The sequence below is a fragment of the Cryptococcus neoformans genome, chromosome 10 (genome assembly GCF_000149385.1).
Source record: "Cryptococcus neoformans var. neoformans B-3501A chromosome 10, whole genome shotgun sequence".
Taxonomy (NCBI): domain Eukaryota; kingdom Fungi; phylum Basidiomycota; class Tremellomycetes; order Tremellales; family Cryptococcaceae; genus Cryptococcus; species Cryptococcus deneoformans.
This window is the reverse complement of record NC_009186.1, coordinates 503,188-524,637: the sequence shown is the minus strand read 5'-3', so window position 1 is coordinate 524,637 and position 21,450 is coordinate 503,188. Positions and strand designations below refer to the sequence as shown.

General features: G+C 48.0%; 9 protein-coding genes across 9 annotated transcripts in view; 4 read left to right on the top strand and 5 right to left on the bottom strand.

Moving 5' to 3' along the window:
* Positions 1 to 1,505, top strand: part of CNBJ1540 (hypothetical protein) — a gene marked incomplete at both ends in the record, with an annotated part of 2,793 nt that extends 1,288 nt beyond the window's left edge. Inside the window, 4 exons of the mRNA XM_768066.1 lie at positions 1 to 670; positions 730 to 1,110; positions 1,176 to 1,219; positions 1,278 to 1,505. The exon at positions 1 to 670 is cut by the window's left edge and continues 99 nt beyond it. Coding sequence (XP_773159.1) covers positions 1 to 670; positions 730 to 1,110; positions 1,176 to 1,219; positions 1,278 to 1,505 — 1,323 coding nt within the window. The remainder of the gene's footprint in view (positions 671 to 729; positions 1,111 to 1,175; positions 1,220 to 1,277) is intronic.
* Positions 1,506 to 1,685: 180 nt separating this feature from the next.
* On the bottom strand, positions 1,686 to 2,582 carry CNBJ1530 (hypothetical protein; the record flags this gene model as incomplete). The annotated part of the gene is made up of 3 exons (XM_768065.1): positions 1,686 to 2,100; positions 2,164 to 2,308; positions 2,366 to 2,582. 3 exons carry the CDS (start codon positions 2,580 to 2,582, stop codon positions 1,686 to 1,688), a joined length of 777 nt encoding a protein of 258 aa, XP_773158.1.
* Positions 2,583 to 2,806: 224 nt separating this feature from the next.
* CNBJ1520 (hypothetical protein) lies at positions 2,807 to 3,815 on the top strand (the record flags this gene model as incomplete). The annotated part of the gene is made up of 7 exons (XM_768064.1): positions 2,807 to 2,881; positions 2,925 to 3,027; positions 3,098 to 3,140; positions 3,194 to 3,234; positions 3,290 to 3,499; positions 3,570 to 3,738; positions 3,788 to 3,815. 7 exons carry the CDS (start codon positions 2,807 to 2,809, stop codon positions 3,813 to 3,815), a joined length of 669 nt encoding a protein of 222 aa, XP_773157.1.
* A 1,268-nt stretch (positions 3,816 to 5,083) lies between these two features.
* Positions 5,084 to 6,419, top strand: CNBJ1510 (hypothetical protein; the record flags this gene model as incomplete). Its single annotated transcript, XM_768063.1, has 4 exons — positions 5,084 to 5,357; positions 5,412 to 5,508; positions 5,563 to 5,692; positions 5,751 to 6,419. 4 exons carry the CDS (start codon positions 5,084 to 5,086, stop codon positions 6,417 to 6,419), a joined length of 1,170 nt encoding a protein of 389 aa, XP_773156.1.
* A 138-nt stretch (positions 6,420 to 6,557) lies between these two features.
* CNBJ1500 (hypothetical protein) lies at positions 6,558 to 10,373 on the bottom strand (the record flags this gene model as incomplete). Its single annotated transcript, XM_768062.1, has 17 exons — positions 6,558 to 6,621; positions 6,678 to 6,753; positions 6,834 to 6,936; positions 7,001 to 7,123; positions 7,178 to 7,502; positions 7,554 to 7,639; positions 7,694 to 7,808; positions 7,862 to 8,034; positions 8,093 to 8,284; positions 8,344 to 8,461; positions 8,523 to 9,486; positions 9,532 to 9,646; positions 9,706 to 9,736; positions 9,786 to 9,840; positions 9,889 to 9,908; positions 9,964 to 9,994; positions 10,055 to 10,373. The coding sequence occupies 17 exons, from the start codon at positions 10,371 to 10,373 to the stop codon at positions 6,558 to 6,560; spliced, it is 2,910 nt and encodes a 969-aa protein (XP_773155.1).
* Positions 10,374 to 11,439: 1,066 nt separating this feature from the next.
* Positions 11,440 to 14,121, bottom strand: CNBJ1490 (hypothetical protein; the record flags this gene model as incomplete). The annotated part of the gene is made up of 4 exons (XM_768061.1): positions 11,440 to 12,746; positions 12,825 to 13,748; positions 13,810 to 13,943; positions 13,991 to 14,121. 4 exons carry the CDS (start codon positions 14,119 to 14,121, stop codon positions 11,440 to 11,442), a joined length of 2,496 nt encoding a protein of 831 aa, XP_773154.1.
* A 729-nt stretch (positions 14,122 to 14,850) lies between these two features.
* Positions 14,851 to 16,186, bottom strand: CNBJ1480 (hypothetical protein; the record flags this gene model as incomplete). Its single annotated transcript, XM_768060.1, has 7 exons — positions 14,851 to 14,874; positions 14,931 to 15,030; positions 15,080 to 15,179; positions 15,233 to 15,343; positions 15,402 to 15,543; positions 15,598 to 15,753; positions 15,815 to 16,186. The coding sequence occupies 7 exons, from the start codon at positions 16,184 to 16,186 to the stop codon at positions 14,851 to 14,853; spliced, it is 1,005 nt and encodes a 334-aa protein (XP_773153.1).
* Positions 16,187 to 16,505: 319 nt separating this feature from the next.
* On the bottom strand, positions 16,506 to 17,756 carry CNBJ1470 (hypothetical protein; the record flags this gene model as incomplete). Its single annotated transcript, XM_768059.1, has 10 exons — positions 16,506 to 16,618; positions 16,674 to 16,890; positions 16,952 to 16,960; positions 17,025 to 17,095; positions 17,146 to 17,158; positions 17,218 to 17,285; positions 17,440 to 17,453; positions 17,512 to 17,537; positions 17,598 to 17,638; positions 17,720 to 17,756. 10 exons carry the CDS (start codon positions 17,754 to 17,756, stop codon positions 16,506 to 16,508), a joined length of 609 nt encoding a protein of 202 aa, XP_773152.1.
* Positions 17,757 to 18,585: 829 nt separating this feature from the next.
* On the top strand, positions 18,586 to 20,843 carry CNBJ1460 (hypothetical protein; the record flags this gene model as incomplete). The annotated part of the gene is made up of 10 exons (XM_768058.1): positions 18,586 to 18,787; positions 19,080 to 19,285; positions 19,351 to 19,416; positions 19,466 to 19,534; positions 19,587 to 19,699; positions 19,750 to 19,887; positions 19,942 to 20,102; positions 20,152 to 20,276; positions 20,333 to 20,761; positions 20,829 to 20,843. The coding sequence occupies 10 exons, from the start codon at positions 18,586 to 18,588 to the stop codon at positions 20,841 to 20,843; spliced, it is 1,524 nt and encodes a 507-aa protein (XP_773151.1).
* Positions 20,844 to 21,450: the final 607 nt, after the last annotated feature.

Here is a 21,450-nt window from a genome sequence, read left to right as displayed (position 1 = left end):
AACCGATCGGGCCCCGGTGATGCCCAAATGTCTTCCCTCTTCCAAGCCCATTTGCGTGGTAACGACTTTGCCGAGTCTCCTCTCGAAATCGCCTACGGCAGTACCGTCACCTTGAAAAACTATGGCTATGGCGGTGGTTTACTGCATTCGCACGTGCAGACTTTGCCCGTGGGAAGTCTCCAGCAACAGGTCACGTGTTATCACTACAAGGACGAGAATAACAACTGGCAGATCGTACCTCCTTGGGGCGCTGATCCTGTTGATCCAGACGGACCGATTAGGTTCCTGAAGGACGGCGATGAGATCCGACTCGTGCATACCCAAACTGGACGGAACATGCACTCTCACGCTATCGCTGCGCCAGTCACCAAGGAGAGCTGGGAAGTCTCTGGGTATGGTAATCTTACCATTGGCGACGAGAATGATCTTTGGATTGTCGAGGTCGTCGATGATACCCACACATCCAAGAAGAATAACGAAGACGGTCGTATCCACTCGTTGACCACACGAATGAGGCTCAAGCACCGCCAACTGAATTGTTACCTCCGCGCCGCCAACGCCGTCCTGCCTCAGTGGGGTTTCAAGCAGGTAGAAGTTTCCTGTACAAAAGAAAACAATCCCAAGGATTTACACACGTACTGGAACGTCGAATCTCACTGGAACGATCGATGCAAGTTTTTCTTCCCCGTGAGAGATGTAGCATAATGGCTAATAATGTTGTTCCGATAGTGCCCGCTGGGAACGCCAAGCTGTACAAATCTCCCTTCTGGCGCGACTTTGTCCACCTCAACGTTGCCATGTGGACATCCAACAATGCTCTCGTCCCGGACCCGGACAAGGAAGACATTCTCGCTTCACAACCATTCGACTGGCCATTCCTCCATCTTGGTCTTCGTATGTGTGGCTGGGGCGATCACCAAATCAAATTTTACCTCCTCGGCACACCCATCATCTGGTGGTTCTCAACTATCAGCTTGGCTATTGGTTTAGGTCTGGCTGCTTGGTATGTGGCGAGGATGCAGAGGGGGTACAAGGAGTGGAAAGCGGGAGAGTGGGATCATTGGCTTTGGGCGGGTAAGGTGGCGTTTGGTGGCTGGGCTTTGCATTTCTGTGAGTAATCATCATCATTTTGACTAGGCGTTTGGCGTGGGATTTGTGCCTGATGAGATGGTTAGTCCCCTTTTTGATTATGGGTCGAGTTACCTATCTTCACCATTATGCAAGTCCCTCTCTTCCTTTTTCCTCCTCGTGGTTATTTCGACTGACAGCTGTCCCAGCTTCCTACATTATACTTTGCTGTTCTCATGGCCGGGCACATCCTCGACCACTTCTTTTTCGCTTCCTCCACCCGCTCACACACTAAAAAGCTCATTTGGTTTGCCGTCTGGGCAGGAGTGGTGATACTGAGCTTCTGGTGGTTCAAGGACCTCGCGCTTGGTATCTCTGGTAACGTGAACAATCACTGGGGATGGGGATGGAGGTCATCTTGGAATATCTACAACTGAGCATGACACACACACCGAGAGGGAGACGGACGAACAAAGAAAGAGGTGGCGAATGCCATTCAAGAAAATATACCAGATAGAGACGCTACGAGCCATGTGTTTTACCTTGCATTATTATGAATTCATGAACCCATTCTCATCGTACTGCCCAAAGTATTTGTTTGTTCATACAACCAAGAGCTATTGATTCAACACCCACATCTCGAATATGTACTTGACCCCCTTTTCTTCAACTTGTTCTTCGATATCCCATCCAATCCATTCTCTAAATTCTTTGATGGAAGCCTTTTTCCAAACTTTGCTCCCATCAGGTTTTGTGTGTGCCGCAAAGTCTTCAAGATACGCGTCGCATTCAAAAGGGGAAAGGATTCGAGTGAGGAGAATACGGTCGATCAGGGGCCGGGAAAAAGGAAGAGGAGATGTGGAGGTTGACGAGTTGAGAGAGGGAACGCTGGACGGGAGGAGAGAGCTGGTGTAGAGGGTTGCGCCGCCGATGAGGAATATACGGGGTGAATGGCCGCTTTCCGTGGTAGAACGCAAGGCGGAGAGGGCAGAGGGTATGTCAGTGTAGACAGTAGAATTTTCCGCCGTTCCCCTGTGTACATTGTTCAGTGCGGCTGCATTGCAGAGCGAGGTGAGGAGAAAAAAAGGAACGTACAGGTCCACGCCTTTACCTGAGATGACCACGTTCCGGCGGTTTTTCAAAGGTCTGAACCTGGAAGGGATGGATTCCCATGTCTTGCGGCCCATGATGACTACATTCTGTTCGCTGGGATCTGATGAAGGTGTCTCGCCGGTGGTGACTATCGTACTTGTTTTTCAGCATCGTCAGTAGGAAGAGCAGGCAGAGTACGACACACCTCGAGCAAAGTACTTCATTTCGCCTGGTAATCTCCATGGCAAGCCACCGTTGAGACCGATGCCATTCTCGGCCGTGGCTGCGACGACGGCTGTTATGCTCGGGGTGGACGACTTGGCTGTGGTCTGCATCGTGCGGAGGGCGTTGAGGAGCGGCCGCATACACCGGTGCTGGGATGGAGTCGAGTTGGATTTGCAAGTCGTGCCGGGGGGGAACATCACACGCGCCCACCTCGAGGACGCGACAGGACATCACACGCCAGTTACGTAACTGCTACGCACGGAGAGCAAGCCAGGCAAAGTGGGGCGAGGTGCATGCATGATCTTTTTGACGGTGAGGAAGCCGGGGCAGATGCGTGGAGAGCAGACAGCATGCATTGGAGAGAAAAGCGACGAGTACGTCCAAACGGCGGCGTAAGTGGGGTGCGAGATAAACAAGCGGAATGGCCGGTGGTGACGCACTGCTGTATACTCCATTCCTCACGCACTCTCCCACATCCACGCCATATACCATGCCAGTAAGTCGCCCAGCGACCTGCGCTCACAGCTCACAGCCCATAGGCATACCATTCCGCATTCAACCAAGACACCTCCGTCAGGCAGGTCGGCAACACCGCCATCCTCCCTATCACCACAAAGATCAGGGGGCCCGCACCCTTGTCCTGTGAGTTGGCGACCCACTCGAGTTGCCCAAGGGATAGAATGGACTGCTGACGAGACTGTTTGCGATGTAGCCGACCCAACTCAGCCAGATATCATTGACGAGTCTTTGGACTTGTATGTGCCGATTATGATGTAGTCGCGTATCCACGGTTGACCATTGTCTGCAGGTTCAGAGCAAACTGTCTTTTCCGGAACTTTGAGATCAAGGGCGAGTCCCTCATCATGCTGGTGTTGCTATTGATAACTCGCTGATGTATCTACAGGCCCCGCGGACCGTCTCCTCATCTACCTCATCCTCTTCATCTCCGATTGTCTCACCAAGCTCGCCCCTACCGCCGGCAAGCCCTCTCCGTCTTACCAGGAAGCCACCAAGGTCCTCCAAACCCTTTCAGTTGACAATTTTGCTCTTCCTGGCGATGCCGGATTTCCTTTGAATAGCTTGTACCACCCTCCTGCCTCTCGAGTGGATGCCGGTGAGTCGTCTCGTGTTGCTGTATATGAGAGTGGATCAGGGATTTATCGAAACTGACACAATGAGACAAGACCACCTCCGATCGTACCTTACCCAAACTCGGTGTGAGCTTGCTCTCCGTCTGTGTGATAGGCTTTACCCCCAGGAGCAGGTGATCGGCCCTGATGGACAACCAACGGGACAGCTGGGACCTAGGGCCACAAAACCTAGCAAGTGGTGGATGTCTTTCCAGAAGAGACGGTGCGTTCCATCATTCCTAACATGCTGGTGTCTAGCTAATGTAGCATAGATTCATGGGAAGATCGCTTGGCGTTTAAACAGAGATACGAGAGAGAGAGAGAGAGAGGCGTGCGGTGACGTAGAAAGGATCTCGAGTCATACGCAGGATCGAGGACGGTGAAAGGATAGACTTGCTATGCGGGTATGCATATATTGTAAGGACCGAGCCGCGAGTTTTGTGTCATGTGTAGCTTTTCAGACGTCATGGCTGTTTGGGACAACAGGTGAATGGAGTGATGTTAGGAATAGTTACGTTTCTCATTCGACAGGGTATAAGTCGAAGCTGGGATGGTGTACATCTTTGTTTTCTCACCTTATTCTTCACCTACGACAAAAACCTGCTAACCATCTCGTCTACCTCCTGTCATACTAACCATGTCCAACCCCGTCAGTCCAACAATCTCCCTCACCCCCTTCCTCTCCACTCCACCTCTCACTCCGACCGCCTCTTTCCCCACTTCACCCGTCTCCTCTCCTACCACCCCTATCACCCCCGCCTCCATCCGAATCCCTTCCTTTCCCCCTACCAGATCATACTCAAACTCTCTTTATCCACCCCTCAAAGCACATCTCGCTCTTCTCCACCCGTCAACCCCTCCTCCCATCATCTCCTTTTGCGCCCGACGGCTCCTCTCTCCCGACATGCCTCACGGGTACAACCCTCATGTCCAAGGAGAAGAATGGATACCGATCCATCTCATTGATGGGGGATGTGACCTGCAAACCGCTGGAGTAGGGATGGATGCGCCCAAGGGTCTGCGGGCGGATCAGAATGGTCCGGGCAAAGAGATGGATGAGAGAATGGAGAGGATGTATGCAGCGGCAAGGACGAGCTGGAAGCTGTTGGAGGAAAAGGCACCTGCGAAAGGGAATGTTCTATAGATGAGGGGGCGGCTGTAGAGAGATGTATAGGCTTGTAGTCTCGATTTGACACCATCCGGAAGTTGCAAAAGTAGCGCACGGTATGTTTTTCCACAGAATCCTTCCGTGTCTGAACTATCAGCTTTCAGTGCAGTGTGCTACTGTGCTGATCGCTGCTGCTTTTCGTATATTATCGCATTCCCACCACGTAGAGAAAAAAGAGGAGGAGATAGAAGGCACGTAGAGAAAAAAGAGGAGATAGAAGCGGTGACATCATGCCTGATGGTAGGCACGGACAAAAATAAACCGGCAGGAAGAAATGTCAAACTCTTGTTTTGAACACTTTGTTATTTCTTCTCTCCAACTTTACTGTATCATCTTTCAGTTCCTTTATTAAAAAGCTGTTGCCGCCCCCCCTTGTTATGTCTTGCCCATTGAAAGCAACATGACATCGGACAGCGATCATACGCATGCTGCCGTTAAGCAGCGACAGCAGCGACAACCTCGACAACAGCGGAACCGCTCCCGATCCTCCATCTCGGCTGATCCCGAAGAATTCCTTCCCTCTCGCCCACCATCCCCGCCCGGCCCAAGCGCTAACGCTCCCCCTCCGTCTGAAAGAGTTACCCATCTGCGATTAAGTGCGCACTATGCTGTGTTGGTTTTGGCTAGTATGTTGGGGTGTGTAGCGAGGATTGGGTTGAATGGCCTCTGTACTTGTAGGCATTCTCAATACATACATATCTAACGGAGGTGCTGATTTTCGTCGTTAGATGACGGACAGATCATCTATGCGCTGGCTTGGTCCCAAGGCATTGGAAGTGGTGTGATGGGATTAGCCCTGGCGAAGAAGAATGAGATGACAATCCTGTAAGGCGCCTTTTCTCTTGTACATTTTGAAGCAATCCACTGACTACATCATAGGTACCCACCATTATATACCTTCCTAACCACCGGTATAGCCGGGTGCATCACTACCTTTTCGTCATGGATGTTGGAAGGTTACCTCTCATTCAGTAATTTCAATCATTATAATCGAAAAGGACTCCACGACGTAAGTCTAGCGCAAAAGTCCATGGGAATTGATGTGACTAATAAATATATGCTTTTAGACTGTCGATGGTGTTGCATACTCTCTCTCAACGTTTGCCATCGCCTTGAGCTGTCTCCGTTTCGGTGAACATTTCGGCTCAGCCCTTCCCAAGTTACCCTATTTTAACACGCTCTCTCGCGTCACTCCGCCAGAAGAGAAATCTTCTTCTCCCAGTTTGTTACCGCACACTCCCATCCTGGATATCCTCACCATCCTCACTGCTTTTCTAGCTTATCTCATCGCCCTCCTCTTATACTTTCTTGCGCCACACTCTTGGCGACACGATGTGGTATTCCCGCTTCTCATGTCGCCTCCAGGCGCCATCCTCCGATTCTCTCTTTCTAATATTAATATTCGTCACCCCTTTATAAACCGTTTCCCATTGGGGACATTCATCTCGAATATGGTAGCCACTCTTCTTATCGCCGGGACTTTTGCGGCTCAACGACGCCCAAACGTCGTCAATGCTGGGAGTGTGAGGTGCAATGCACTCTACGCTATACAGCAAGGGTTCTGTGGCTGCTTGAGCACAGTTTCGACGTTTGTGGTTGAAGCGAGGGCAGTAGAAGGGTGGAGATGGAAGTGGCTTTACGTAGGAGCCAGTGTTATTCTGGGCCATGTCTTTGTCCTTGCTGTCGTAGGAGGTACCGGATGGAACGAGGGATATGTCGACGCTTGTACCGGATAATAATTTTATAATAGATTTTATTTCCTAGATTACATTAATGACCTATATGTTATAACATTATAATGAAGCTGCATGGATAGCTGATTATACGAATGGCCCAAGACTCGAATCCATCTAGATTTCAATTATTTATACTATTCACACATGCTGACTCGCGAGAGCCATCTTCTTCATCTCTTCCATGGCTTTGGCTTGTGTACGGCTGATCGCCATAGAATCAGCTACAGTTGCTTCATCGGACTTTCAGGTCACACTTACGACATGTCCATCACCTCCCCTGCACGATAAAGCTCATTAATAATAACGTCGACATCATCGGAAACTGTTTTGCAAGCTGTATGAGTTTTATTTATTTATTTTTTAGTCTTTTTTTTTGTCGATGGTAGACTTAGAAGAGTATCGATTGGGACTTACATATTACATCTCCCAGTCGGGAAAACCTCTCTAACTCTTTGATCAGGCACTTGGCTACCATGCACCAGACCAAAATCACTTCGGCATCAATCTCCTGGGCAGGCTATAATTAGTGCGGTGGTCAGCTGCGTCTATAATAACCCCATTGCACATCGTAAATGACTTACTATTTGTGGTAAACTTCTAAACAAATCGACACTTTGACGCGCGGCTTGCATAGCCACGTTATTATCAGCATCTGCAGAGTTGATATCGTGCAAGAGCATATCAGTGGCAATGAAGTGATGATGCTATACAGGCCACATAAGCCTTCACGACCGTTCAAATCCATAATGCCTTCTTACCAAAATAATTAACTTTGTTCCGAACACCAGTTCAGCCCCCTCGACATCAGCCATTTTTTTCCTTTCCAACAGCGACATTCCATCAACCCCCAGATTTTTTTTCAATCTGTTTAGCGCAAAAAGACATTCGTTATAGTCTTTGGGATTTCTATATTTCGGTTGATTGAGATACACGGGAGGAGAAGAAGCTGACTGGGTACCAGGTGTAGAAAGAAGGCAAAGATACTCTGCCCAAGCGCGGCTATAATCCGAATCTTCTTCTGGTTCAAGGAATGCCAGCTTCGAAGCACGCTCGAGAATGGTAACAGCCTTGACCCAGCGGATGCTACGCGAGGATTAACAGATGTGCGACCATAAAAAGTCTGATTTGACTTACTACCAGCTATCGCGTTCTGAGACCGGTATAGGCCCGTTTCGATAGAGATCTCTAACTGTGATATCATCCCCGGACGTAACATTTTGCTGCTTTTTGTAAGCCTTTTTCATACAATTGAGCGTCGAAAACCGCAAACTTACAGAAGAGATGTCATCAAATGGTCGCCCGAAAGGTGTAAGAATATCGTCATCGCTAATGGACGACGGGAAACCAGTCGCTAGAGCACCGCAACGTTCGATTGAGTAGACACACCAGCTGCATAATTCCTCAGTCTAGACCACCCTAGCTTATGAGCCAACATCACTTACAACGCGTGCACGCGCTCGGCCAACTCAATGGCATCTTCCGGGGGCGGGAGTAGGTATGATCTGGTACGCAGTAATGGATTCGTGGGAGGAGCAGCTCTGAAAGTAAGAGAGGGGATTCTATGTATACCTGTGGACAAGACAAGCCTGACGGCAATACCGGCCACAAGCCATCCCTAGTATCAAACCGAACGTCAGCCAAAGCTTGGAACCGAAGAAGTCAAGACAGCTCACTTCATGATGACGGTTGTTCGTATAAGCGTAAGCACTGAGAAGCATAGCTGCTCGAATGGCGTCAATCAACCTATCGCTATTTGCAGCAGCCGCATCCAGATGTCGACATGCTTCCGTGAAGAAACGTTCCTCCATGGATGCCGAATTAGGCGCCTGAGATAATCGAGTAGCCCAAAGGTACTGCACAACAACCTTAGTTAACGACCAGCTACCGAAGACCGAAAGTTGTAATCAGAAATTCATCAACTCACCATCGCATTTAACAATGCTGGACTAGGTCTTCGCTTGTCCATAAATGTCATACGATATCGGAACCTTGGTATGCTCATTTCGAAGAAGAGACGGACATGTGCCAAGAAGCAATCCAACCTTGTTTAATTTTGATGAGATTCTATTTCCACGACGCGATATTTGATACTTTGATACTTACAGGAGATTTCGATGTTCATCTTTCAGTCCATCGAATTCCGCACTGTTTAACAACAGCGAATTCCGATCAGGAGCTTCCCCCAGTGTTTTCCCTCCCGCAATCCATTGCGCGGTCTGTCCCTTGCCTGTTCTCCTCTTCTTCTGCCACTCTGATGCCTCTTTCGATGAAATATTTTGGTTCGTCGCTGTATTCTCGCCGGGACCAAAAAGAAATTCTCCTAGACGATCTGATAGATTATCCACAGAATCAATGTTGTCGTGCAGCTCGGGTGGGAGGCCAAGCATGGAGGAAACAGAAGTAGGAGCAGAAGACGAAGATTTGTCATTAGCTTCGGGGGACACAGAACTCTGAGATTGCTTTGCGATATCATTTGGGAGTAAAGTAGGACCAGTTTGAGGATATGCGGTAGATGGCGCGTTTATTGGGGGTAAAGCGGGCACCGTAGGGAAGGTATATGTTGACTGGGCTGTAAATTGCGAATCCCTGGAGATGGCCGGTGTTGGAACCTCTCGGCTAAGATTCTCTCTCTGGGATATCGGGACTGTGAGATCAGATGACACAACGGGATTGACGGTAGGTTGCTGGGGTAGATAAACGAGTGGGAACTGTGTGCTTGAAGAAGTGCTGTCACGGACAGGATCTTCCGGCATATAACGTTGTTGAGGATACGTAGGAAATGGAAGATTGGGATCAAACGGAGAACTATAGTTTTGAGGCATCATCTGGGGAGTGGGGAATGAGTAGTTTGGTATCTGCACAGGATAGTTGAAGTCCACCACTGGTTGACGAGGAGCAAAACTTTGCCAGGGCTGATTCACAAGGTGGTCCGAGGGTGCCGACATGATGCGCTGTTGCTGAGGATGATGCGGGGTATCACCCGCAATAGAGCCCATGGATTGGGTATTGTGGACAGGACGAAAGCCATGAGAAAGATTCTGATGAGAGAACGGGGGCATTCGGCGTGCTGACATTCGCAATTAGCATTGCCACAAATGACAAAAAAACACACCTGTTTGAGATTGGGCCGGATGTACTTTTGAGAATGGCTTTTCTTCAGTCCTGTATTCGCATTCTTGCTTGTATTTTATGCAACTGGAACATTTTGGCCTTTCTGCAGAGCACCTCTACGGACACGATGAATTAACAAGGAGCCTTCTTGCTTTCTTTGCCATTGAACACTTGCCAGTTTCCGACGGCGACAGAACTTGCAAGCCCTACGAATCGTCAGGGATCTAAACCATTACTATAAGGACATCTACGTACATGCCTCTCTTCAGGGTTGCTTCTGTCGTCAGTGAAGCTTTACTAGGTTCAATACCTGACCAAATTTAGCAACTGGTAATCAGGCTGTAATATATTGCCTTACCTGGATCAAATTCTTGAGAACTTGGGAGATAAGATTAGAATTCAATAACATTCTGATCCAGATCCCGAAACTCACGTTTGCATTGATCGGGGATTGTTTACTATGTCTGTGGGTGAGTCCATTGTCATTAGCATATCTCTGGCTACTCAGTAAGCAAGAAACATACCTGATCGTTGAAATGACCCTATTTCAGACGCCATTCCTGCTGCAGAAGTCTGATCATGCATCTCTCCTTGGTTCCCAGAGGGATACACCGAGTATAAGGGGCTGCCGTCGGAGCTACGACGTTCAGTAACGTCGTAGCTCAGATCACTTCCTGGGGGCACCTGGGACATATGCTCTGTCTGTAATATCTTGGTATTGGACGATGTAGCCCACCCATCTTCCTGCAGGCTTTCAGGCCGCCATCCACTGGAGGAGGGGAATATTTGGGTGTTTGCCGCTCCTTGATCTTGCCAGTCGCTTGTCTTTTTCGGCTGTTGCATAATCGTAAGTCGAAGGAGTCTTTCCTGATGTGATCGATAGTTTGCTTTGCAGGTCGCGATAATGGTGCGACAGGCGTATATACCGTTCCGTTTTAGGCGGATGTTCAATTATTTGTAAAAACGTGAAAATGCAAAAAGCGAAGCGCGAAGCGCGAAAATGCGAGAAACGAAGCCTAAAACGCAACCCCCCCAAAATAACAAAATGAGAACGCAGAACTTGGATTTAATGCACGGTAACGGTATGTACACCTTTTCAGGTTTGGAGGATTATGGTAGGTATTTATACCGTAAAAAGCGGAGAAATTAAAACAGAAGATGGTGAAAGTAAACGCTCGCAAAAGTCCAGCCACATAAACAAATCTTTGCCATCTCTGCCGGTAAAAAGTGGTAGTACGAGCGCGTGTGCGCGTCTGCCAATAAAATGGTGAGTTTGACTATGACAGCTTCCGTTTGCAGTAATGATAATGAACGGTGCTATTACTACCCATTATAAATGTTATTTGATTATTGGTTTGAATCCAGATGGTTCGCTCTCTGCAACCTGAGGTGAAAACTGCAAAGCTGGACATGCATAAAAGCCTGTCCTATACCGCGTCACCCCACCATAAAAATCAAAATTTATATTTAGCAGCCTTTTCGTTCGTTACAGTAGGTAATTTACAACCACAGAAGAAGTTGCGAAACAAAAATACACAGTAATCGTCCAGCAGTCTTCTACCGCTCTCCCATGACTAACTGTGCGTGTTCTGGTTATCGTTTGGCCATTACAAAACCGCAATACGTGGCAACTTCCAATACAGAGCACAAACTACGACGAATCATCAGACCATCTTACTGTACCTGCACTGTTTATTACATATTACTGCGTGATCATCAGCCATCTCTAGAGTAAAGAGATCTGAGATCGAAAACCAGCCTTGCCTCCTCTACCTTCCTTCCTTCAATATAAATTTAGCAGGATTAAATGCATCATTCGCTTCCTCTCCTCACAGATCTTTGATATCTGAGGACCGAAAACATTGTTATTCTTTACTCCGTGGGTATCTCAAACTAATTCATGTCTTCGTCATATTGTCATATCTCCTAAGAGATCGAACATCCCCGCTGCCTTTCCTTGGGCGTGCTTCTTAGCAGCTTTCTTCTTACTTCGCTTAGCACTTTCCCTGCCCACAGCGGTCCTGGTCTGAGCCAAAAACTCCGCACCACTGGCCTGGGAAGAATTCAACCCAAGAATTACACCGTCTTCTAATTCGTCTATCAAAGCATGCCAGCACATATGCAGAGTTTTATCTTCCTCAGGTGTCCATTTCCACTTGAGATGGGTTGGAGGTTCTGCTTGGTTGAGGAGGCTGTGAATATTGATACCGCTAAAGAACAGGAATGGGGAGAGATGCGTCGGCCCAAAGTCCGCTACAGGATCACCTATAAGGGGCTGAGGGAGTGATTCCATTTGGATAGGCGTAAAATAGGGGACTTGAGTAGAAAGGAGTAGAAGAGATTCGGAGAGAGAAGTAGAATCCATCATCGCATTACTCAACTGGGCGATAAGATGTGCGTGACGCCTCTCCAGCGTCGGCCACTCGTTAGCTTCATCTTCTGGGCTGACTGGAGATAGCTTTTTCCTTCTCAGCCCTACCATCTCTTCGGAGTCTAGCTCTCTTCGCCATTGAGCAAAAGTCCCAACTCCAGCTTTAAGCACAGCGTAGGCTTCATGCCGCCTCCAAGCCGGATTGGTTGCTCGCCCATTTTTCTCAGTTAGTCTGGCCATCTCGATCACGCAATGGCGGATGATAGCGACGAGTGGTTGAAGGGATGATGGTAGTAGGCGGATAGCTGGGGTATCGGATTGCATCGGGCCGAGGTAGGCCTGGAGACGGTCAGCGAGAGGTCGGAGGCAGACGGGGGTTGACTCAGAGGAGTCTTTCTTGGGGGGTAAATCCAAAGTATAGGGGACAATCTTTCCTGCTGAACCTTGACGAACGTATTCCACCATGACGCGAGGAGGGTCCTTCATCACTTCCAATTCATCGACAGATTGTGCGCCCTGGGGCGCCAAGTCTGTCTCGGCGCTCTCTGGACTTGATCCCACGCCTAATAAACCTCTAAGCTCCGTATCTTCTTGCATTTCTGCCGGAGTAATGCCATTCTTGACGCCAGGTAGTGGCTCGTCGACGAATCTGAAACCTCCAAGACCCTCTTCAGCAATCACATAAGATGCCAATCTCACTCCCCTGCTACCTTCCAATGTTCTGGGACTAGCCATTGTGGGATCTTCGAGAGCACCCCGTAAGTAAATACGGTTGGGATAAAGCCATCCATGAGTGATGAACAGCAATGATCCTTTCCTTTGAGCCGCAGCATATGCCTCAAGAGCTTTCTGCGAGTGCGAACGATCGCCCCCACCACTATTACTTCCTCCTGGGATATTCGCTCTATTATAGGGTGTCTGACATCCAAGAGGATCGAGTTCCCCACAGAATGGGTAAATCGGACAGCATTCGCCTCCGTGAGGCGAGGTATACTGCAGAGCAGCTTCAATAATGCTATTAACGGCTCTCAACAAGTCTGGTTCCGTGTCATATTGCCATATACAGAGTTTCTTGACAACACGCCTGACCAGCTCCACAACGAAATCACCGGGATTTACATTTCTTCGGCTGTTGGCAGAAGGACTGAACAACTGCTCGCGTAAGACTCTTGCCGCCTTTTCAATACGCTGGCAAACGTCCAAGCTAGGTTCATAAAAGCGCTGAAGGGCTTCAGGAGGTGTGTAGTCGTTACCGACCAGGGATGCGAAGAGTGCCATATAGTTGGCAGGAAGACGAAGGCGCTGGCGAAGAGTTTGAGGCGGGATGACCGTCATAACAAGCGTAGCGTGGTGATAATTGGGAGGGGGAAGAAGAGACGATTGTCGCGGTGTATGTGATTTCTTTCTTCTGCCGTATGCAGGCCTGAAGGTCTTGGTAGGTGATTGTCCCAGCTTATCGTCTTGAGCTTCTTCTTCCGAGACTTCGCCTTCGATCCAACTCAGCATGTCCAATGGGACATAGCCGGCCACTCTTTCTGATTTTCCTACTAATATCAGAAAATCAGTATCTTGCCCCAAGACGTATCCCCCGATCCTCTCAGCCATCGTAACGCAGGCACTGTCCGCTTCCCCAGACGGAACATGATGGGTGGCCACACCTAGGCGATGGAGAGCAAAGATGAATGCGTGTGAAGCAAATGGCGGAAGAAGTGGTTTAGTAGAGTAACCACGGCCGAAAGAAGGTTCCGATCGAGATGAAACAGAGGTTGCGTAAAACAGTTTGGGAGTAGAAAGAGATTCTGTCATTCGTTTGAGAATCGTTGGATGTTTCTCAATGGGGGCAGCACCTGTGACGCGGCGTCAGTTGGTGCAGAATACCACGCAGCTCCCAGCAGTTGCAGAGCTTACCGTCAAACACAAATGTCGGCTCCAGTCCCACCTTCCGCCAAGCAGTGATTAACTGCTTCGTTATCTGATAGAAACGAAGATATTCTCCGCCGGACGCCCATGGTAAACTGTCAAGATATAATTTGAATATTACACTGGTCACAGTCAGCAGTCTATCATTGCAAAGTAATAGCACGCTCACCCCCATGCATCTACTATGAGTGGTATACTACCTCTCTGAGATCCTTGCGGATCTCTCTCGGGTAAGAGAACAGAACGGCATAATGATCCACGGTTCTCTCGAACAAAAGTTTGCAGACCTCTAACACCCATTGCTGAAGTATTGCCTTTGTTTCACCGATTAAAGGGGATTATGATATGGAGCACAATAGTTACAGATCGTAGCAGGAATGCTCAATGCCATATGAACTTGGTCGAAAGTATGATAGGATTTAGTGACCGTGAGGAGTTCTAATGATCTGCGGCAGCAGCACTGTCGGACGGATTGGCGAGTAACGAATGACGATTATGGAAGCAAGCGATTTAGAAGGGACAGTCCTACTGGTCAACCCATACGTTGCAGATAGCAAATAGCAAGGATCACCAACAATTTTTCAAAAGGACAAAATTTCCAGAAGTGTTGATATGCAAGAAGATGCAAAAAGATGCATGCGCGAAGAACGTTACTCATACGTACGTAGAACGAAGTTAATAAAAAAAGTGGTCGACTTCGCGACTGGTGGAGGCACGTTGCATATGATGTCCGCTGGCATAGAGCAACACTCTGCATGATGGTCGTTCATCCATCGTCCAACCACCAATCACGTACACAGCAATGCTCTCAATTTCGGTTCGTACTCTTCAATGTGAACAGACAATCACAAGGGGAGTCATATCAAAATTTCAATGCATATAAATTTACAAACAAGACGCATACAGATGAGTGTTATGCCGATATCAGTCATTATCTTCAGAAAAATGTCTCCGCTTCTCTAAACTCTACAACCCAAAATTGCGTTGAGGCCCTATTTGGGATGTGGCTCTTATTTGCATCTCCGGTTTTTAGACAATGTCCCAAATCTCCTCCTACAGAACACGTTAATCTTTCGCCCTCAAAGTGATGAAGTAACAGCAGAGCTTACCATCGCACAGCAGAACTTCCCACATGCCACAGACGCCGAAAGACTGTAATCGCTGATTGAGACCTTTTGGTCAACAAATTGGTCTGCAAAGTTGTCCGCTCTGCAAGATAGATTAACACTGAGCTGTCGGCACCGATCATGAAACTGACCCTCTAGCCATGGCACCAACGAAGACACAGACAGAATGGGACTCAGGAAGAGTATTAAGGTACTTGGACAATCGAACAGTTGGGGCATCGGCGGAAAGGGCTATCACAAACGTCAGCAAAGCTTTTGTCGAGGTCGACTTTGATTTCACCCACTAAGTTTGATGCAGTTGGTAGGAAGGTGATCAGTGATAGGGTTCTTGATAACTCTCAAAAGCTTCTCGCTACCGTTAACACCCCTTATGGAAAGTTTGTGAAGCAATTGAACTGTGAAACGGGCATTAGTTCTGTATTCTTGAAATAGCGTAGAGCGCTTAGAATTCACCCATCAACCCAGAAAAACGCTTGAAGGTTCGCGGTATCCTAACACTAGGGTTCACCTCGATCAATACACCCTTTGCCGTATGGATATACACCTGCAAGAGGCCGGCTTTGTTGAGAGGAGAGTCAAGAAGGGTCAAAAGGCACTGAAATGCGTGTAAGCGTCAAGATGTTGATGAATGAGCAAAAAATTGCCTTACTTGATGTGTGATGTCAGGTCGAGCATCGGCAATATCTCTACCTGTCTTGGCCAAGATTCCCTGATGGTCGTCACAGTTCAATAAAGCGTACTTTGCTTCTTTTGCAGAGCTCTTGCCTGCCGAGCCAGACGAAATCTTGTATGCTTCGAGGCAAGCCTAAACAGCACGTCGTTAGCGATCAGTTGTAAAACATTCATCCTGAAACCCTAAATCTCACTTGTGAAAGCACAACAATCAATCTTCTGGTATTCTCCTTGTCCTCAGTAGACTTAGGCACAGAAGCCTGGACGGGTACAAAGTCCGCCCTCTGTACGTTTCTCTTCCCACCAGGCAGAGGCTTTGTAACCCTCGCAGAACCCTCCGCTTCCTTATCCACCTCCATAGCGTCCTCTACTTCCTCAGTTTTGACTTTGGGCTTGAATTCCTGGGCGATATCGTGGAATGAAGCAGCAGGTTTTTTCGTTAAAGGGCGAGTAGGATTGAAGGGAGGAGCTGTCGCGGACATTTTGGAAGATTTTTGAGGAGGAACGGCGGTGGTATCGGCAGCACGTCGTTTGGGAGGGGTGTCTGAGGAAGGGGTGTCTGACATCTTGAATAGTTTTGTGCGGTGTGGGAAAATGAGAGAAATAAAAGCTCGAGGTCAAGAAGAATCGAAGTGAAGCTTTTGATTCTCCTTTTGAGACTCGAGAAATCTGAAATTGTGACGGACTTCGATTTGGCGCCGCTCGACCCTGAAAACTTGTAGTCTGAAGACAACAACATGCAACGAAGGTCAAGAATCGTAGAACGACCCATGCACGACCGCATATGTATATCCATACATTAAAATATCAACACAAATATGTATTACTGCTCAAAGCCTGATACGTAAAGAAAAAGCACTCTATAAGGCACGTCGTGCACGAAATTTAACATGTACAAGCTGAAGGAGTGGCAGAGTCTTCCTGTCCGGATACTTGAACACCTTTACCACCAGCAACTTGCCCTCTCGGCGGCGGTGGGGCAAGAGGAAGCTTTTTAGCTGCAAGAGGATAGGTTTAGTGCTTGATGTCAGTGTGAAGAAATGAATGACGAACCGATCTCCATAAAAAGTTCCTCGACTCCTTCCCCGGTCTTTGCACTAGCTTCTGCAAACAGCAATCCTTCTTCTTTGGCATACTGTTCACCAATCTCACGAGAAGTTTTCCGCTGAGATTCCATATCTGTCTTGTTTCCGACAAGCATAATCACGATTGACGGGTCAGCCTGACGTTGGAGTTCCCGCACCCAAGACTTGGCCTTTTCAAAGGATGTCTACAAACGAGTTAACATGATCAACAAGGGAAAAACGGACACATAATAGCCTGTAACATACCTCAGGCGGCTACGTAGGAGAATAAGGATATTAGTATAAGACGCAAAGATAAAAATGGCAGTACGTCACTGACTTGGGTAATGTCGTAAACAATTACAGCGGCGTTTGAGTTTCTAAAGTAGATGGGAGCCAGCGATTTGTAGCCTATACTCCCGTTAATTAATGACGAGTATTAGCTAATTGCTACCACGTACGTTCTTGTCCTGCCTGTAACGTTGTAAGTCATCACTGGTACGCATAGACAGTTCGTCTAAAAGGACACTTACCGTATCCCATATCTCGAATTTGATAGATGTAGACTCGCTAAGCTTTACTGATTGAGTAAGAAATGCAGCTGTGAACATATAGAAAGGTGAGTTTACTATCGCATGATGACTGACCCACGACAACTTACCGCCTGATAGGATATAATGGGGCAAAGGGACTGGGCGTCAGTATAAAGGTTCCTGCAGATATGTTCGCACTAGCGAAAATCCGGCCATACTCACCGATAGTCGATTCTCTGAAGAGATCAGGCATAATCAGAGTGAGTTTAAAACGGAGAAGATCTAAAAGCTTACCTGAAGTCTGAGAACTCATTTCGCACCTAGAGCGCAGAAGAGAGTCAAGATAGTCCAACGAATACACGGCCCGGAGAATGACCTACGAATCTGAGAACTAAGCTGCTCTTTCCAACAGCAGATTCTCCTGTGCCACAGCAAGGCCGTCAGTGTGTAATTCTGAGTAGTTTCGAGCACCAGCCGAAAGCGAGAGAAAGCCGATACTGACCGAGAAGGACGAGCTTAAACGAGGTTGTTCGAGACATTGTGCGGTATGCAGAAGTAGTAGAATAACTCGCAGATTATCGTTCTTGATGTTGCGCTGTAGCAACGGCAATAGAAAAGACGAGGCAAAAAGGACACAGGTGGTACCCGATAGGCGAAAGGAACGAACAACAAACAAGGTAACTCCACGCTGCAGCCTCATCTCGTCGACCGAAATCTCGCAGTGACGACACCATTAGAAATTTGCCACCACTAAGATGATTTGATTCCGTCAATAAGGTTTTCTAATGAAACTGCCTTGAATTCTCTAATCACCAATAGAATCGTCGGTTATCGGATTGTTGTCGAATTCTTCATTTTTTAATTAAGATCATGCCCCCTCAACTGCGCCCCCCCAGATATTGAGAAGAAGACCATATGTCGGACTTGGCCGCCCCTATCACGTTCTCAGGGCACGACGTCGCCCCTCACTTCTTTTTCTCCTCGAAACTGCTGCCGTTTCTCGTCGTCTCTCATCTTCGACCTTTGTCCATAACCAACCATATCTCTTACACTTTATTAGTCTTCGAAACTCGAACGATACACTGCTCCTCCAGTTTCTAGGCGTAGCAGTGGCTCATCCATTCCATTCATACCTTCAAATCGGCATCAAGACCTTGAAGATTAAACGATAAATTCAAACTACCTCTGCTTTGTTTAAAAGCGAAAAAGTTTCAAAGTCGACTACGCATATCCAACGTATATCCATCGCAAGAAGACTCCGAAAATTACGCTCCCGTTACCTCCATAACACATTTATTGAGTGGTACAAGAGACTAGCAACTCACCTGGTATCGTTCCTCTGGTGTTTTGAATTTTCAAATTTCAAAAATGAGTGGACTGCCTCCCCCGTCATCATCTTTACCCCCTCCCCCTCGATTTGATTATGGAAGGGAAGATGGTTACCAAGGGCGGCCATACGATGGGCCCAAGGATCGTGCTTATGACCGGGATCGGGATAATTGGGAACGAGACAGTCGACGAGATCATCAGCACAGAGGTCCAGGAGGACCGCGATCTAGAACTCCAGAGGGTGAGCACCGATTTCTACGATTTCCCCAGGGAGCGATTGAAGCAGTCTGGTTCGTTCTGAACTTTCCCTTTTCATCTTTTCTTTTTTTGCGTTTTGAATGGCGTTCTTGAGAGCTCGGGGAAAGCCTAAAACATAAATTTGGAAAAATCAAGGCTGAGCCTTCTTCTCAATAAGCCCAGCAGCTAAAATCGTGAAGACTTGAAAATGAGTTTTCGATCGTTCTGCTTCAAGGCTTCATGTCATGAAATTCGGTACCATCCAAGTGAGATAATAAGCTCACCAATTATTTCAGGCCGGGGTGTAAGACGTTTGTATGACCGAGAGAACCGCTCGATTGAAGAACGGATTCAGCAAGAACGGCCATGTCGTACACTTTTTGTCCGAAATGTACAGTATGATGCCGATCCCGAATCTCTTCGTTTGCAATTTGAATCCTTCGGTCAGATCAAAAATTTCTATGAGATGGTTAGCAAAAGAGGAATGATCTTTATCAGCTATGTGCGTCCTCATGAGAAGTGTGGCCAGGAATTTAGGTCACTTCACTGATCACTTGCCGTTACTAGTTTGACAGTCGAGCGGCCCAGCGTGCTAGGGATGCTATGCATGGAACCCTAGTCAACAGGCGACCTGTAAGCTTCAAGAGCCTGTCGTAGTCCAGCTTACTTACTCCACGGATAGATTGATGTCCATTACAGTCTTCCGCGATCCGAGGAAGTAACTGGGGCGTGTACGGCTGAAAAGAATCAGGTAGGTGAAGCCGACTTCCACCAAAAAATCCGCTGACTAACATGCACGTCAGGGTACCATACTTGTGTTATTACATCCTCCGCGAACCTTGGATATCAACGAAATCGGCCGCATTGCGGCTCAGTACGGTGATATCAAAGACGTTGTCCCTGGCCGAGTTCCGTCGTAAGTACAAAGCTTGCCTACCATCGCAAACTTCAAACTCATGTGTATAGCGAAATCATTGTAGAATACTTCGACAGCCGAGGTGCCGCGTTGTTCCAGCAACAGATGGACAGACAGCCGCTTTTAGGGGGTGAGCTAGAACTTCGTTTCATTTGGGATAAACTGGACAACAATGTTCCTCCTCCTCCGTATGTCCAAATCGCTTTGCGACATGACTTCATACTAATATAATTCGGACATAGCGCTGCTGTTGCAAAGGCTAGCAGGCCTTCTACTGACTACGATGATCGTGCGAGGGGTCCGCCTCCCAGGCGGGATGATGCTTACAACGATTCCAGAGGTGGAAGGTTTGGTCCTCGAGGCGGCGCTCGAGAGCGATCGCCGGATTACAGAGACCGCAGGGGTAGGTCGCTATCGGACCTCAAGTTTCCATGACACTGACAGTCTACAAGGGTCATACGAAACCGGCTATGGCGGACGTCCTAGTGGACCGTCTCCCGGTAGATATCATGATGCTCCGCCAGCTCCTGCCTCAGTCTCTGAGGATCGCCTTGAACAAGCTCTTCGTGTGCAGCAGGTAAGGAGCTCGACATTCTGGCCTTTCTAGTATAGAAGACTAACTGTGATGTACAGCTTTTGAACAAAATTGGCAATGTAAATGTCCCTCCTGTCGCAGCAACTCCTCCCACCGCTCCTCCTGCACCTTCATACTACCGTTCACCTCCGGTCATGCCTCCCAGTACTACCCCCTATCCTCCTCATGGTGCATCATATGCATCATACCCTCCGTACCCCACGCCCACACCCAACGCCTACGGATCGAAACCTCCATACGTCGCTCCTCCCTTCCCACCTTATCCGCCACCTGCTGCAGGTGGGTCTGTTCCTCCTGAGGGGATGGGTCCGCTTCCTGGAAGACAGCATCCTGCTGGCTATGGTGCGCCGCCACCTTTGCCACCTTTCCCTCCTGCTGGCCCTACGGCCCAAGCTATTCAGCCCGCTGCTACTGCCCCCCAAGGACAGCAACCAGTGAAAGACGTTGGTTCATTGTTGGCAATGTTGGTAAGCACTTTGTTTATTTTGAGTTCGTTCAAGGTAGCCGAAAGGCTGACATGAGTTATCTCAATAGCAAGGCAAGCAATGATACGACGTTACGAATGGTGCAAAGTTGTTAGTAGGGAAGGCAGACGTAAATCTATGAAGGCTTATACACCATGCATAATAATATCTTGATCGTTTGTGCTTTTTGCTTTCGAATGTATACGGCTTACAATTGTACATCAATGATCGATGAAGGCTAGAACCATCTGATTGTAAGAAGAACTCACTAAAGAGCCCGACGCTCATCAATCAGCAAAGATCAAAATAGACAGAACTGATGCGCTTGTACAATTAACGGAGAAGGACATGTAGGAGAAAAAGAACGGTGGAAAAAATGAGCTATAGACGAGTGTCGTCTTTTTTACTACTACTGTCTTGCCCGCCAAGGTAGCTCATATTATAATGATGAAAGAAGGTTTGGTTACATCGTGAGTACCGCCTTGATTATCGTGACTCCCGGCCGTCGGAATGTTATGCTGGAGAAGGTCAGGCACACCTTGAGGACGATCCCTTTTTTATCCACACACCGACTGATGTTCACTACCGTCGGTGCGGCAATGATCCGTCAGCATCGTCGATCTTTTCCTCGTTCCTCGGTTGTTTGACCTTGTTACTACATCATTGTAATCGCTTACTTGAGACCTGAGGAC